The following is a 17,587-nucleotide window of genomic DNA, read 5'->3' as shown; positions in this document are numbered from 1 at the left end:
CTATCCTCAAAGAACCCCTGCCACCCAGGCTATGCCCTCTTCACTCTGCTACCATCGGTCAGAGGAGCCCAAAGGACAGCTTCTTCCCCGCTGCCATCAGATTCTTGAATAACCAATAAACCAAAGACACTGGCTTCCTTTTCGTGCACTAGATAGTAATTCCGTAAGATGGTAAGATTATTTGTTCCATGATGCTGCGCAAAACACCGAGTTTTGTGCCAATAATATAATTCTGATTCAATACCACTGTGGCACCTTGTCTTTAGGAGGGACTTGCTTCCCCCTCGGTCTCTCTATTAAGGTTAATTGGGTCATTCTCAGGAATGTTCAATTCCAATCCTTCAGCCTTTCAAGGTTGTTGCATTTTCAAAATGAAACGTCATTTGGCGCTGTTGCCATATATGGAAGGGGCGGGTTCCACAAGGTTATATCAGTGAGCGGGCAGCGTCCCTGTTCATTTGCTGGCGAGTGTGGCTGCGGTGAAGTAGGAACTTGAGCGCTTCTTGTCGTTTCACCGCTTTGTCGCTGCGACTCTGCCAAGATGTTCGAGGCTCGCTTGGTGCAGGGCAGCATCCTGAAGAAGGTGCTGGAGGCCCTGAAGGATCTGATCACCGAGGCGTGTTGGGACATCAGCTCGACGGGCATCAGCCTGCAGTCCATGGACAGCTCGCACGTCTCCCTGGTGCAGCTCACCCTGCGAAGTGACGGCTTCGATACGTACCGCTGCGACAGAAACCTGTCCATGGGGGTAAATCTGAGCAGGTGCGTGAGTTGGCAAAATAAATAAATGCAATCCTTGGGTTTAAGGGCATGGTTTCGTAAATGAATGGGAAAAGACGAGAACATTTCCCCCAAAAAAACAAATTTGCTTTTGGTATGCAAGTAGCCTGATGTTCGATAAACCTATGGAAAAGAAAACGCCGAGTTTCAGATCATTTCCCGCCCCCCCCCCCCAGAATAATGTATCCTTATATTAGATACATTCTTTAAATGTATCGAAAAATAGAACATTCCACTCTCGCGCCCCCGTCAAAGGAATAATGCATCTTGTAAAAACATGCTCTTAAACAGCCAAAATCAAGCTACACAAAAGTTTCGGGCCTGAACATCATCAAAACTTGCAAAGGTGTTTCAAGGAGGCCCTAATGCCGCCCTTTTGCACGACTGGTACATTTTATTTTATTGGACGCTGCGACCTGCAGCCACGATGTTTGCGTGAGCGGCGGTGAAAGGAGGGTGGGTGTTGCATGGGTCCCCCGGGCCGCATTTCCCTCCGTATTGTTGCAAAAGGCGCCACCGACCAGGCTGTGACGTCACTTGCGCGCGAAAGGACAAAGGCCTGGTTGGCGGGAATCTGCCTAGACTTGTTACATTTCATTGACATAAAGGGGAGATTGCAACTATTCGCACGTAGTTGATTTAGGATTTTGGTTTCTTCCCCCCCCCACCCCCCCCCCCCCCGTTACCTTTAAAGTGTTTATAATATTTTCGCCCGTCCTTTTAATAACCCACTCCTAGTAATTTCACCCCCCCCCCCACCTATTCCTCACTCCTAAAAATTAGGAACTAGTTAATTCACTAATTTAGCCCCAACTTTCAGAGCTACATAAGAAATTTGGCAGAACAGGAGGAGAAAACTCTTAATTTGAAATATCTGTGTCTAAGGCAAATAGAACTTTTCAGCTCATTGATCAAATGACATTAAACAATTCCTTCAAACATATCAAGAAAAGTTATTTATTGCTTTATCTTTCAATGGGGCAAAAGCTTGGTCAGCTGATGTCTTAAAAAATTGAATAAATTTTACTAAACAGAACAAAATTATTTAAATCAAAAACTTCAAGAAATTAAAACCAAATCCTTAATGTATGCCTGAGAAATGGAGTAAAATCTTGTTTATATTACTTTAGATAATGCAAAGGGAGAATCCTAACCAAATTCTTCCTCCAATTCCACCCAAAAAGGGCAATCAGACATCTCAGAATAGTAAGTCCAAAACACTGTATCGTATATTAATTGCCTAGCAATAAAACCTGAAATTTGGTAATTCCATACCAAATTTTCCATTGGCCTTTTCAACGAATTTGATTGATGCTATTTTTCAATTAAATCCTTCCTGAAAAGAATCGTTAGCTAATATTTACAACAACATTAATTTGCATATTTAATGCAATGATGACATTAAGGGTGCTTGGAACTGGAATTTGAGCAGCCACTTTCTGATAATTTATGGGGAATAATTTTTCGACTTGTCAGTACTTCAATTTGTTCCCATCATTCTTTGATGGGGTCATAGTGCAGAGGGCACATATGACTAAGGACAGATTGCCCCTTATTTTTCGTAATAGAAGTTCTATTTGATAGATGTAAAGACCACTGACCCAATGTTTTGGTCCAGTGCAAAGTTTGATCACTTTTGGCAAGGTGTTTTTTTTTGGAACTTTAGCTAAAATGATGGACTTAGATTTACAGCTAAACTTACAGCTATTTTTGGGATCAGGAAAGACCACTTTGACCAATGTTTTGGTCCAGTGCAAAGTTTGATCACTTTTGACAAGGTGTTTTTTTTTTGGAACTTTATCTAAAGTGATGGACTTAGATTTACAGCTAAACTTCCTCACAGCTATTTTTGGGATCAGGCTTTACACCTGCTTCAGTCCAAACAAAGGGTAGTAGCCTTTTCAACATTGATGTCAAAGAGACCTAGATTACTCAAATGAGAAGATTGCAATCCACATACTTTACTTCATTGGATTTTCTCCATGATGTTGTACTTAGATTTAGAAAAATTAGAAGTTGGACATTTGATACTACCTTTAATTTAAAAAAAAAACCTGACCTTTAATTTTAAAAAAAACCTGACGATCATTTCTTCAATATCTTCATATGACTCGAACAACAAAATTGAACCACTTCCAATGTTGTGTTTACTCAGTAAGAATCTTTTCTCTACTTATTTTGAAATTACTCTCAGAATGGATTAACCATTGTTTTTGGGGCTTTTTTCCATCGATTTTTGTTCTGTGTATTAACTTTATATTTCCTTTATTGAATGCAACTGTCAGTATATGAAAATGTCGAATTAGTTTGAAAATACTTGATATATTCAAGGATAATGTATATTACTTTTTCACATTTTTTGTATTTTTTTGTGGAAAATTAATAAAAAGATTAAAAAAGAAAGAACATAAGAAATAGAACTGGAGTTGGCCGTCGGCCCATCGAGCCTGCTATGCCTTCCGATGATCGGCTCACCTCCACCTACCTGCCTTTTCCCATATCCTTTAATTCCTCTACTGTGTAAAAATCTATCCAACCTTAAATATACAGTAGAAATTTAGTCTGCTCGGGGTTGGGTCCATCTGGATTCTTGGTAGTACTTTTTAAAATTTAAAGAGGAATAAAGATGAACAGGTAAATTTTGATAGTTTGTTCATTAGCAGAATACAGCAGGCTTCATTTATTAAAATGAGCAGTTTTAAAGAAAAATAAAGTCGTCACTTGTTGCCGCAGTGCATCTGCGGCGATACACACAAAAACCAGCTGAATTCAAACATTTGGAGAGTTTTCAAAAGTCCGGATTCTTTGGTGGTCTAGATTTTTGTTGTTCTATGTATTTACTGAGGTTCCCTCCGTTGCTGGTGGTTGATCTAGGGCCATGGACCACATTTCATCCTTTTCAGATTGAAGGGGAGAGCTGTTCGCTGTCGATGCGATTAATTCAAGGACTGAAACAGACAAGAATCCTGGGGATTCTTGGCAGGAAAGGTGTGGGGGGGGAGGGGGTGATGTAGGGCTAGTAATCATAGTCGAAAAATGAACGGAACCCTGTTTAAGCCAGGTAATGCAATTATTTTGTATTGCATAGAATCATGAATATTGGAAAACTTCCTAAAAGTTGGTCGATGCAGTTTGAATATTTTCACAGTAGAGCTGGCTTGATCTTAATGAGCAAGAGGGGTAAAACATGAGTGCAGACACGGTAGTTGAAGTAAAACACAAACTCAGCTGATCAACAGTGTACTTAGTGTAGCAAAGATAAAGATACATAACCATGGTTGGCTTGAGCCCTTCAAGGTGTGAACAAAATGTAGGCAAATGTCTGAATTAAATGGGGGGAGGAAGGAGCAGAGGGAGGAACACAATCCCACAGGCAGGAGGTCAAAGGTGGCGAAGGGAGGAAGGGCATACCAGTAACCGGGTGGGTGGCTGCAAGTAGCGAGGAAGGCAACGTAGCTGTGGAAGCGAGTCTGGATGAGTACATGACTAGAGCTTGAGAGCAGCAGGGATACATTGGGAAGCAGTGAGGGAGAATCCCTCAGAACTCTCTTTGGAGAGAGAGCAAAGGAGAACTTCAGGGTTGGCATCCCTCGAAGGGGGGGGTTTGCAGCTGATAGAATTAAAACACAAAATTTCAAACACCGTGGTTGAAGTAAAAGCACAATGTTGGAGAAACTCGGATGGTCAAAAAGTGTTCTTTATACAGATGCTCCTCCCCTTATGGTGGTCCGACTTAACGATTTTTCAAAGGTATGAAGGTCGATATATTTTATGATTAAAAATTATTTTTTAAAAAGGTATTGCACCTTTAATTATAAAATAGGCTTTGTTCTAGATAAATTTTCTCAGCTGTAGGCTACGGTATAAGTGTTCTGAGCACGTTTAAGATGAGCTAGGCTATGATGTTCCGTAAGTGTGGTGCTGTATCTTGTTCCACTTACGATGGGTTTATCGGAACGCAAGTTGAGCATCTGTATAGCAAAGATAAAGATACGTAACCCAACGTTTTGGGTTTGAGCCTTTCCTCAAGGTATCAAATTATTTAATGACCAATCCATGGACGTAACTGCAGTGGGTTGGAATAGGGTGTTGGGTTTGCATAATGATGTTGAGCAGCTAGAGTGGGTTTAAGAGCTCCTAATTTGTACATTTGCTTGACAATCGTTCTGTTTAACTGAGTGCAGAAGAGGGTTCCCAATTTTTCCTGCCCTTGTATGCAGAAGTTTATCCTGCAATCTTTAAGCCATTGAATCTTTAAGCCATTGTGCATGACACAGCAAATAGATCTGCAGCTTCACTGCTATAGGGATCCAGGTTCAATCCTGACCCCTGGTGTTGTCTGTGCGGATTTTCTAGGTGCTCATGTTTCCGACTACTTCCCAGAGAAGTGCGTGAGATTTGGCCACTAAATTCCCCTGAGGGCACGGTAGAATCTGCAGGAATCGATAAGAAGGCAGGAAAATTGGCGCAGCGATGATTGATTAGAGAGACGACAGATTCAATGCGCCAAAATGATTCAGACATATGGCACAGTAATGGCCCACGAGCCCAGACTGCCAAATTATACCCAGTTAACCTACCACGCCTGGCACGTTTTGAAGGGTCGGAGGAAACCTATGCAGACATGGGGAGAGCATACAAGCACTTTGAAGGCAGCGCTGGATTCGAACCCCAGTCGCTGGCTCTGTAACAGCGTTATGCGAACCGTGTCACCAATATTGCAAGTGCAGAATACGTGACTGTCGCGCCTAAAGACCCTACACAATCAGGCCCTGGCCGAAGCAGTCATGGGTTATTGTTCCTTCCCAAATCCAAATATCTTATGTTAGAAAATCTAAAATGAAGGGCAGAAAGTGTTCAGCAGGTATGGCCGTGGCTCTGGAGAGGGAAGTGCATGCTTAAGGTTGGTAACTTCCCAGGAAATGGAGTGGTAGGCCACTAACCCAAGGGTGGCCTTGGCTCATGAACAAGTTAATGACCAGTCTGTTCACCGTGTATCACTGAAACAACTTGTAAGGCCGTTGTGTTGAGGGGTAACTGATCTCTGGCTATTTTATTTTTTACAGCATGTCCAAAATCCTTAAATGTGCCAGTAACGAGGATATCATTACACTGAGAGCGGAGGATAATGCGGACACGCTGGCGCTGGTGTTTGAATCACGGAGTGGGTATCAATTGGATTTGAGAACTGCCTCTCCCTCTCTCACCCCCTCCCATCTCCCCCTGTCACGCCCTCTCTCCAACACCCCTGTCACCTCCCTTGTCACTCCATCTCCCCATCCATCTCTCCCTCATACTCTGCTCTCACTCCCCTCACACCTGCCTCCCTCCTCCAATCTCTCCTCCCCTCTCAATTTAACTCCTGCCTCACTCTCTCCTCTCTTTTTCAATATTTTTGTTGGATTATACACTAATAGATAAGTAGATGCCATGAACCAAAGGTACTATGGAAAAAGGAATATATAGAAAAAAAGTTATACAAGAAAAATAAAATTTAAATATAAACTCAATATCACAACAGTCAAATGAGAAAAAAAATCATATACACTAAAACAATTGAAAAAAATTTTTTTAAATCTTATTGGACAACAAATTCTACCCTATTCCCTTCTGAAGTTGTCTGGTAAGTACATATAATTTCACTACCATTAAAAGAAACTCACAAAGCAAGATTCAAGTGATCTTATAAATTATGTAGATAATTAAAAGGACTTCATAAACATAAAAAATTTAAATCTGTTACAGTAGAACATCTGATTGTTTTTGCCTGCAAAATTATGTGTGCCATCATATCAGAGAGCCATTGAGTATGTAAAGGAGGGCCAGCATCTTTCCACCTTATCAACAAGGGAGACAAAAGAGACGACATGGGATTGAGACATAATTAAATTCAAATCCGTTGTCTTAGTTGATCCAAAAAGGGCGATTATGGGATTAGCTATTAGATTCACAATGAGAACTAAAGATATCTCCCCCCCCAAAAAAAATGGAAAGAGAGGAACAAGACCAAAATGTTCAGCAAAGTTCCTTCTTCACCTGTCATATTTTGAGGAAATGTTAGAGTAGAATTTAGCCAATTGAACTTTAGAAAACCCTGCTCTCTCCTCCCTCCACCTCTATTTTAGAGTTGTTGGCATTCTGCCTAATTTTGTTGAGGACAATCCAATTCATCAGGACTTGCCTCATAGGCATGCTCTTGAAGTTCTGGTTGCCATCTGAAAATTGTTGTATTTTCTTTGTCAGAGTGTTCAAAGCCTAACAGCGTAATGTTTCATTACAACATTGCAGGAGGCTGTTTCAGCCCATTATGTTGATGGCATCTCACTGAGCAAACCCATTCTCCAATTCCCTGTCATCATCCTCCCACCGTGTACATGCTAAAGGCGACTGGCTAACCTGACAACCTATGTATTTTGGGACAAAATTAGGGGAAAGTGACCTGGAGAGAGTACATGCTCAACACGGCACCAAACTCCACAGGTTCTACTGTGCACCATTGCGCTGCCAGTCTGCAGACATCGATTGTAGTAAAAACGCAGAAATGCTGGAGGAACTCAGCCGGTCTCTCAGCCTCCGTAGGAGGTAAAGGTATACCGCTGACGTTTCGGGCCTGAGCCCTTCTTCAAGGAATAAGTTGGCGATATATCTTTAGTGGCTTTTACATAGACTTTGCAGGATTTTACAGTTGGGAAGAGTGTCCCAACATCCTGTCTGTGGTCATTCAGGAATGGCCAAAGCTGCAAATCTCTGTTTCTGTTCGTGAATTTAGATAGGGCCGTCGTGGTTGCATCGTATTCATTAGTCTCTTGGTCAAGGAATGCCTGCAGTTCACTTTCAGGGAAAATGACAAGGGGTCTAGGAGGTAAAATGTTGGAATGGGCATGGTACCCTCATTCCAGTTCCGAGCTTTTAACACAGCATGTGTTCCAGGAAAATGGGAATAATTTCCTGGAACGCAGCGGCTGCTTTTTTTATGAATGCTAAAAGACCGGCTGAGTTCTTCCTGCATTTTGGTGTTTTTAACCATTGTGCTGCTACCTGTATTTTTGCCATTTCGCTCAAGTTTGTTTATATTTCTTCTCACTTGTCCATTGAGTACAATTTTTTACACCACCAATAATAGGTAACTCTGCTTCGCCCTTAAGAAAAAGAATCTCAGGGCTGTATGTGATGACAATAAATTGGAATCTGACCCCTGGTTAATAGCAATTTTTCCTATTTTGGTAAAACCACATCTGAGCACTTGTTAACGTGTCCTTTACCTCATTGGAAGAGAACAGTTTGTTTCCGATCAGTAGCTACCATAAGGTAATAATTCTTCACACACTTGCAAAGATGCTAATGGTGGCATCTAGCTGTTTCCTTCATGATTGGTGGGGACCTTGAACGTGGTTTGATATTTGACACTGACTGGCGTCTTGTTGCAGATCAAGAGAAGGTGTCCGATTACGAGATGAAGCTGATGGATTTGGATGTCGAGCAGCTCGGAATTCCAGTAAGTTGCCGCGTTGATTGAAGCCACTGGTAAGATTGAATTGCTTTTGGTCTGGGAAGGTCAAACTTTGCTCTGCTTTCTTCCAGGAGCAGGAGTACAGCTGTGTGGTGAAAATGCCATCGAGCGAATTTGCCCGCATCTGCCGAGACTTGAGCCAGATTGGCGATGCGGTTGTGATCTCCTGCGCCAAGGACGGGGTGAAGTTCTCTGCCAGTGGCGAACTGGGAACTGGCAACGTGAAGCTGTCGCAGACCAGTAACGTCGATAAGGAGGAGGAAGCGGTGGGTGCCTTCTCTTGCTGTCTCAACCATTAGCCAGGATGAATGAGTTGTCATGGGCTAAGCCAAGGGTCTCCAATGTAGTCGCTTGTGGGGGGGGTATCAATGGGTCAATCCAAGAGGTCGATAAATGCCAGGGAATCAATGAATGGGGTGGGGGTGTTTGGTTGAAAGCAGGGGCATGTACAAAAAAAATAGCACTCATGGCAGGGCTGGCCAACCTCTTGCAAGAGCTGGCCTTGGTGGTGGTGTATTTGGCTTCGGCCTTTGACTGACGGAACAGAGAGGTGCATGTCTGACGTCGCAGCCACTCCCACACCCCCTGCCTGGGGTCCTGCGCCACCACCACCCCACGGGGGTCAATGAGGGATCAAAGATTCCATGAAGGGGCCAATGGTTTAGCCCAGTGGTTCTCAACTTTTTTCTTTCCACTCACATTACCACCTTAAGTAATCCCTATGTCATTGGTGCTCTGTGATGAGTAAGGGATTGCTTAAAGTGGGAAGGAAAGGTTGAGAATCACTGCTCTAGACCCAATTGTTCCTGAAATATTTTGCGGGAGAAAAATTGTCATTGGCCCATTTCCTTTTGAGTTGTGAAACCGTGCACATAATGAACCAAGTAGGGACGATTAAAACAGTGGTTTTCAAACTTTTTCTTTCCACCCACATCCCACCTTAAGCAATCCCTCACTAATCACAGAGCACCTATGGAATAGGGATTACTTAAAGTGGGATGTGAGTGGAAAGAAAAAGGTTGAGAACCACTGGTCTAAGCCTTTCTCAAATGAGCAGGTCACCTTAGCAGGTCAACTAAAAGTGTCCATGCAGTTATTTGTGACCCCCCCCTCCCCATCCAACAGCAGCTACAATTGAGTGGAACATTCCCTTGAACCCACACAAGAAACGTTACTGAGTCAGGTCATCAGTGGCTTTTATTGATGAGTGAAGGTTTGGAGCATCCCTTGATTAGCCTCGGATTGTGGCTTGCTACATTTTTGATTAAGAGCTAACTCCTTTACTGGTGAACTTTGAGACATGCACATCATTTTTTAATTTAGAGATACAGTGCGGTAACAGGTCCTTCAGGTCCATGAGCTGCGCCACCCAAATCCAGTTTTAAAAAATAACCCATCTACCTATGGTAATTGGTAGATGCTGGATAAGTGAATTTTGAGTTGTGTGATTGGTGAACTTGCAGCGAGATGTGCTGATTTTAAGCTTCCGAAATGTTTTACCTATTTAGCTTCTGTGATTTTATTTTTTCCGGTTTCTTGAATTCTGTATAATTGGGGTTTTACTGTACACCCATTAACCCATTACTGTACACCCATTATAGTGCCCAGATTCCCTGAAGGTCGGCAATGAGCATCTGTGGGGGTTGGTGTAGTGGTCACCATCGCCCATCTGACACAAGCTCTTCACTCGCCTTCTGTGGTCAGACGCTTTGGATTAATTTCTCCAGGTCAACTGTCTAGAGGTCTGGGGCTAGAATTTTGCTGCCTGTCGTTTGGCCTGCCTGATTCCAGCTATTTCCGTGAGGCTAATTGTGGCAGCGCCACATCGGGTTTTCATTTGGAGCAACGTCAGGGTTGAGGGCAGAACGTGACGGGGGAATTGCACTGCTCCTGCGTGTTTTGCTTGTTGTAAGTGGGTGTCTGCACTGCCCTTCTGGACTCAGCTCTGAGTAACCTTGCCAATGAGGTGTGATCCTGAGGCCATGTGCTCTCACAGACAAGCACCTGGACTTGGCCTGGCCGGGGGTGAGAGGAGCCAATCCAGTCAGATCCTTCTTGTACACCCACCAAGCATGTTGTCCTCGGGATGACTGCGGTGGAGTGGAGACGGTGCCCACCTCCTCATACAGATCCGCTAAGAGTGTGGAGAAGGATGTAAGGATCCTTGTCATGGTTCATCCCAGCGGCAACATGACAGAAAATTCTCTGATCTATGGTCTGTCACCGGGGACACACTCTGAGGCAGACATCCAGAACTGCTGGAAGACCAACTTGGTGAAAGATGCCCTTTGGTTTGTCCGAAACATTTTAGTCTTTCAACGCAGTGAGATGTCGGTGAGGGAATCCTGCCGACTGGCACGTTCCAGGCTGAGGGACTCACTGAGGCTCAGTGCAGCCAATGTGAAGGGGCTGTGGGGAAGGACCACAGTCGAGAGTCCTCCCATCATCAGGTACTGAGGAGCTTAAAGGGGAGGGAGAAACGACAAGGTGCCACAGTGATAACGGTGTATGGAGAGAGCAAATATAACAATGTACATTGATGGGAATGTATAGATATGACTGACATTATGGGTGTAAAAAGACTTTGAATGGTTTTTTTTGCAAATAATTTATTTTGAATAAAGTATATTTTTGGTTAATTAAAAAAGTGCTGTCTGCACGAGATATGGCGACTGGCTGCGGGATCTCCCTCTATCCCGCTACTGGCCTGGGGAACAGCAGCCAAACTGATCACCGCAACTTTGCCTCCCTGCCCAGGTGACCATTGAGATGAATGAGCCCGTGCAGCTGACCTTCGCTCTGCATTATTTGAACTTCTTCACCAAGGCAACTCCTCTCTCGCCAACGGTCACGCTCAGCATGTCAGCTGACATCCCCCTCGGTACGTGTCATAGTTCTTTGTGTCCTGGTTCCCTGTGCCGCTGAAGCTCACTCTGTCCTGCCTAGCAACAATAAAGCAAGGATTGCTTCCCAGCTCAGTGAGAAGTGGGGCACCTCGTGTATTCGACCAGGTGCTCTTTAAAGTGTCAGGGTTCTTGCCCCTGTCCTCCTCCTAGTTCCTTCAGATGAAGTTAATCACTCACCATATTACCTTAAATTTGAGCCCTCATTATTGGGCACTCATTCCTGAAGGCCTTTAGTAAAACTTGTGTCCTCTTTGCAGAGAGATGGCTCTGCTTGGTCTTGACAATTTGGCTTTCTGTTGCTGTAGTTCTCCAGAACAGAAAAGTTCTCGTTAATCTCAGGAACTGTAATATCCTTACTGCAGATCTGACATGCTTAGTCCACTTTGCACTTGGCTGTAGGTGACCTCTGTATCTACCCGTAGTCCCTTCTAGGGTTGATGACCTGAAGCCCTCCATCTTTTAGTATTTTCTCCTTGATCATTTAACAATTGTGTAACAAGTCCCAGTGGGCACAATTCAACATGAGCCTTTTTTAATTTTTTAAAATTTAGACAGACAATGCGGTAACAGGCCATTGTGGCTCATGACCCCTGTGCGCTCAATTAACCTACACCCCCATACGTATTTTTGAAAGGCGGGAGGAAACTGGAGTCCTGGGGGAAGAAAATCCATGCAGACACAGGTAGAATGTGCAAGCTCCTTACAAAGAGTGCGGGGTTTGAACCCTGGTCACAATTGCTGGCACTGTAAAAGCGTTGCGCCCAGTTCCTCGCGTGATGCTTCGCTGAGCAATTGGTTGATGGAGCGGCGTTTGCCACTTCAGCATGTCAAGCTTGGGGCGTTCACTTCCTCGTGTCCTTGCATTTGGCTCCCTTTCAATTTGTGGCTTCAATAATGAAGCTTAATCTCAGTGCTGCCGCCCAGGAAGAGGTTGCTCAGCCTTCTGTCTCTGTCTCCCATTAAATAGAATGTCACAGCACAGTACCAGCCCTTCAGCCCACAGCATTATGCTGACCTATATAAGCCTACTCAACAATCTCGCCTTTTCCTCCCTCACACCCATCACTCTAATTTTCTTGTATCAGTTTGCCCGTCTGAATCTTTTAAAAGTCCCTATGTTCCAGCCTCTGCCATCACCCCTGGCAATGCATTCCAGGTGTAATGCACTTTATTCCCAACTTGTATTTGCAAACTTTATTTATCATTTAATGATTTTGTATTTGTGAATTTTATCTGAGTTATTTTTATTTGCTGTTATTTTATTAATGTTTCCTGTGGAAATGTCTTCGCTGTGCAACTCTTCTTCTGCACCTCCCAAGCTTCTGTGACCCCTCCCCTCCTGCTCCAAAATGGTGCCCTTTTGCATTCCTGAGGGATCAGAGGTGCAGGAAGAAACCCGAAGGCAATTGATGTGTTACGTGATCTGTAGGAGCAAACAAATGCTGGAAAACTATTCCTTGAGTTGTCCATTTTATTTCTATCCCCTATCCAAGCCTGTTACACTACTCTGGAAAAAAAAACTTAGCCCGGACATCTCCCGTACGGGTAGATACAGAGGTCACCTACAGCCAAGTGCAAAGTGGACTAAGCATGTTAGATCTGCAGTAAGGATATTACAGTTCCTGAGATTAACGAGAACTTTTCCCTTTGCCTTGTGTAGATGTCCTCTGGTGTTGTCGCCCAGGAAGAAGGTGCTCTCTGCCTTTAATTTTGTAGACCTTTATTAAGTCACATCTCATCCTCCTTTGCTCCAAAGAAACTAGCCCTCTGTTAACCCTTGCTTCATAAGGCATCATCTCCACTCCATCCAATGTCATGGTGAATCTCCTGCGCTCCAAATCTTCCTGTAGTGAGGTGGACAAGATCTGAACACAATATTCCAAGTGTGATTTGACCTGAAATGTTACCTCATGGTTCTTGAACTAAATCCCCTGACTAATTGAGCCCTGCATCCCATAAGCCTTATTAACTACCCTATCAATCTGAACAGCAACCTTGAGAGATCTGTGAATTTGGAGCCAAAGGTCCCTCTGTCCTTCCACGCTGTTAACTATGTACTCTGCCTTCAAGTTCGACGTTCCAAACTGCATCACTTCACACTCAACCAGATTTAACTCCATTTGCAACTCTTCTGCCCAACTCTGCGTCCAGTCTCTATCCTGTTGGTAACTAAATACAACACCTTGGTGTCATCTGCAAACTTAACTTGACCCATCCAAGCCATTACTCATCCAAGCCATTTATAAAAATCAGAAAGAGCAGGGGGGGGCCAGAACGAATTTCATGGGATGCTGTGGTTAGTAAGGGATTACTTATGGTGGTATGTCAGTGGGGGGAAGAAAGATTGAGAACCACTGAGCTAACCCAACCACACTCTGGTTAAACCCCTACCACCCCCATCTTTGATCCCCTGGCTCCTTTTCTCTCTTTCTGTTTGTCTCTCGCTTCCCTTTTCTTTGTCTCCCAAAATTGATTCTCACCATTCCTCTTAATCATATCCATTAACACCTTTTGTCTATTTGCCTGGACTTCTCCCCCTCCCATTCTTCCCTTTTTCTCTCCCCAGTCTTTAATTTTCTTACTGTCTGTAGACCTCCTTCACTAAAGACCACAGCCAGACTAGGCTTGGGGGCTCAGTGATAATGGGTGCCATGGCCATGGAATTGGTGGAGTGTGATGTGCTTAATGATTAATTTTGGCTTTGCAGTGGTGGAGTACAAGATTGCAGACATGGGGCACATCAAGTATTATTTGGCACCCAAGATCGAAGATGAGACTTCCTGAGACGGGAGCTATGGTGAAGATTGGACATCAAAAGGACTTGGTTGTCATGAAGATCGGGAGATGGCTGAAGATTCCGTGGGCAGAGCTCACTGGCTTTGCTTTGGTGACTGACTCCTCCTTTACAGATGTGGGTGTTTTGAGTCCTGCCGCTCTTGTAGATATTTTCTGTAAATATACTGTCCAACGTTTCACTTTGTTTTTAAGAGGGTTCAATGAGTACAATAAAATGTCTGAGTGGAGCTTGCTTCTGGAGTTGGATTGGGGTGGGGGTTTGTCATGTTGGAGGAATGGGTTTGTTCCTGATTTGGAATGAGAATGTGTTGGGGGGGGGGGGGGGTGGGGGGGCTGATTTTGTTCTTTGGGAAACAAACAGGCCTCAACCATTAGAATCTGTTCTGAGTTGGTATTTTATGGGTAGCAGTAAAATGTGGCCATTCTGCCCCTGGAGTCTGCTTCATTGCGAGAGCAGTGTCATTCCTGTCACAAGTGTAGGGCGGGGCTGTTAGCACATTGGTATTACAGCGCCAGTGGCCCCTGTCTGTAAGGAGTTTCTACGTGCTTGCTGTGTCTGCATGGGTTTCCTCCCGCCCTTCAAATCATATGGGGGTTGTAGGTTAATTGGGTGGCACGGGCTCGTGGGTCGGAAGGGCAAGCTACCGTGCTGTATGCATGCCTTTAAAAAAAAAAATTGAGTGCTATTATTGCACCTGTCATTTCATTCCAAGTTTTAATCATGCGTGGTCAAAGAATGTTTCATGTCACTTTAAGTTCATCAATTATTTTTATTCTCTAGTTCTTGGCTCTTCTGCCAATTGAACAGTTTCCGACTGGCTTTGCCCTTTGTGAGTTTAGATACTTCTCAAGTCATCTTGCAGCCTTCTCTGTTCCAAGGAGCTGAACTGAGTTTTCCAAGTTTATTATCATCGGTACAAGTACAGTGTTCCCCATTCCTCAGTGCAAAGCATGCAGACACACAACCTGACTAACACACATACAATTGATATATGTGCAGAACATGTATAGAACAGTACAGGCCCTTCATCCTCGATGATGTGCTGACTAATGTATTCCTACCCAAAAAAAAAACAACCTTGTAACCCTCTTTTTTCATCCGCGTGCCTGTCTGAGACTCTTAAATGTCTCTAATGTTTCCGCCTCCATCACCATCTGTGGCACTATTCCAGGCACCTACAACTTTGTATTTAAAAAAAAACTTGCCCCTGATGTCTTCCAGAAACTTTCCTCCCTTCACTTTGTACAGACGTCCACTGGTGTTTGCTATTCCTGCCCTGTGAAAAAGGTACTGGCTGTCCTCCTTATCAGTGCCTCTCACAATCTTGTAGACTTCTTGTTCAGTCACATCTTATCCTTCTCTCTGATGAGAAAAGCCCAAGCAAGCTCTGCTAACCTTGCTCACAAGACTTATTTTCCAATCCAGGCAACATCCTGATAAATCTCTACACCCTCTCCATCGCTTCCACATCCTTCTCGTAATGAGGTGACCAGAATGGGACACAATTTTCCCAAGTGTGGACTCACTTTGTGAACCAGAAAATAAAAATAATTGATGAACTTAAAGTGACATGAAACATTCTTTGACCGCGCATGATTAAAACTTGGAATGAAATGGCAGGGGAACACGCGAAGACAGGTGCAATAATAGCACTCAAGTTTTTTTAAGACATGCATACAGCACAGTAGCAGGCTCTTCCGACCCACGAGCCCGTGCCGCCCAATTAACCTACAACCCCCATATGTTTTGAAGGGCGGGAGGAAACCCATGCAGACACAGGAAGCACGTAGAAACTCCTTACAGACGGGCCACTGGCGCTGTAATACCAATGTGCTAACAGCTTTGTAGAGTTGCAACATCACCTCATGTTGAACCCAGTCCAATGACTAATGTGGCAAACTTGATGTATGGATTCTTTCATACTGTTAAATATCCAACCATTAACCTTGTACTCAGCCTCCAGGTTTGACCTTCCAAAATGCAACACCTCACACTTAGATTGAACTTCATCTGCCACTTTTATGCCCAACTCTGCATCCTGTCTCTCCTTTTGTCACTGACAACAACCTTCTACACTATCCACAACTCCCACCTTATCTGCAAACTTAATGAGCCATCCTTTCGATTCTTAATCAAGGTAATTTATAAAAATTGCCAAGAGCATGCATCCCAGAACAGATCACTGTGGAGTTCCATGTTCACAAAATAAACAGTACTCTCAGGGTTAGTATGAACAGGTCATTCAGTAGTTCAACATTCTCACTGCCTGTGGTTCCTCAGCCTGGCGGTTCTGACTGATTCTGCCGTATCGCTTCCCGATGGAGTAGCTGAAAGATTCTGTGTGGAAGAGGCCCTTAATGAATTTTTTTGGTGCAGTCTGCAGACAACAATCCAGGTAGAACATGCTGATTGGTGGGGGAGGGAGGGAGAGACCCCAGTGATCCGGTTTTATGGACCTTGGGGGTTTGATCTCCGATCCAATTCTCTACGCCAACTGTACCACGCTCTGATGCAGCTGGCCAGGACATTAGCCTTAAGAGTTCCTGTAGAAAGTTGACAGTATGGTGGCCAGGTAGCTTTGCCTGCCTCAGTCTTCTCGAGAAGTGCACCTTCTGACAAATTAGATTTTATGTGCAGAATATGTCACTTGTTAAGTGATCTCCAAGGAACTTGACACTCTCCATTACCAAGCTAGTAACGTGTAGTTAAGGGTGGTGGTTTCTGGTCCTGAAGTCTTGTCCACGTTGAGACTGGCTGTTACTCTCATACCATAACATGAGCTTTTCCTCCTCTGTAGCGTGACTCATTGTGCTGACGAGGCCCACTGCTGTTGACATCTGCAAACTTGATGACACTGTTGATGCACGAATGGGAGCGGGGTGAACACACAGCCCTGAAGGTGCTGCTACCAACCCAGACAGACTGGTCTTTCTGTTAGGAAGTTCAGTTTGCAGATAGGGACGTTAAGTCCAAGCTCACCAGCCTCTCAGGAATGATTGTATTAAACAGTGAGCTGAAGTCAATGAACTGGTGTATGAAGTGTCCTTATTCAGGACGGAGTGAAGGGATAAGACTGGCATCGTCAGTGGAACGGTTCAGTCGTGGCAAATTGAAATGGGTCTAGTGTTTGTGGGAGGTGCGTTCCATCACTAGAAGCTCCCCTTTTGCTAAAGTTGCATATCCCTGGAATTAATTTGGTAAATCTCCCTGAAGCCTTCACATACATCTTAACTACGCCCAGAACAGAAATGATGCTTGGATCGTCGTCAGTCAAGACCTCTTTTCACTTGAATTCCGTGCCTCTGAAGTCCAATATACTTCAATTGCTGTCTCCACCTGCTCTGCGAGACTGGATTGGGGTTGATGAAAGATTCCCACCTTGGATGCTAATCTGTATTCCTTCACCAGCTTGCTTTTTGCGTCAGTTTCCAGGTTCTAGTTTTTTTACAATTTTTTTTTATCCAAATGATGTGAAAAAACTACATCTCAATGTACTACAGGTATGCACCATTTATCATTTGCTTGGGCAAAGTCCAACTGCGTATACATCCATGGTTCCATAAGATTATAATAGTTCTGGAATCCTGAGTGGAG

The 17,587-nt window shown here is 44.0% G+C and overlaps 1 protein-coding gene across 1 annotated transcript; it reads left to right on the top strand.

Annotated features, from left to right (window-relative positions):
- The first annotated feature begins 450 nt into the window (after window positions 1-450).
- On the top strand, window positions 451-14,219 carry pcna (proliferating cell nuclear antigen). Its single transcript, XM_069917991.1, has 6 exons — window positions 451-762; window positions 5,847-5,944; window positions 8,208-8,275; window positions 8,362-8,556; window positions 11,048-11,171; window positions 13,904-14,219. The coding sequence occupies exons 1-6, from the start codon at window positions 542-544 to the stop codon at window positions 13,978-13,980; spliced, it is 783 nt and encodes a 260-aa protein (XP_069774092.1). The 5' UTR covers window positions 451-541; the 3' UTR covers window positions 13,981-14,219.
- The last annotated feature ends 3,368 nt before the right edge of the window (window positions 14,220-17,587 follow it).

The sequence above is a fragment of the Narcine bancroftii genome, chromosome 2 (genome assembly GCF_036971445.1).
Source record: "Narcine bancroftii isolate sNarBan1 chromosome 2, sNarBan1.hap1, whole genome shotgun sequence".
Taxonomy (NCBI): domain Eukaryota; kingdom Metazoa; phylum Chordata; class Chondrichthyes; order Torpediniformes; family Narcinidae; genus Narcine; species Narcine bancroftii.
The sequence above is the reverse complement of the archived record's forward strand: the minus strand, read 5'-3'. Positions and strand labels throughout refer to the sequence as shown.

What these genes read in the sequence shown, in the direction of transcription:
- pcna (XM_069917991.1), top strand. Translation starts at nt 542, where the DNA reads ATGTTCGAGGCTCGCTTGGTGCAGGGCAGCATCCTGAAGAAGGTGCTG. An exon ending in ATGGGGGTAAATCTGAGCAG is followed by an intron (nt 763 to 5,846) that starts GTGCGTGAGTTG and finishes TATTTTTTACAG; the next exon opens with CATGTCCAAAATCCTTAAAT. An exon ending in GCTGGTGTTTGAATCACGGA is followed by an intron (nt 5,945 to 8,207) that starts GTGGGTATCAAT and finishes GTCTTGTTGCAG; the next exon opens with ATCAAGAGAAGGTGTCCGAT.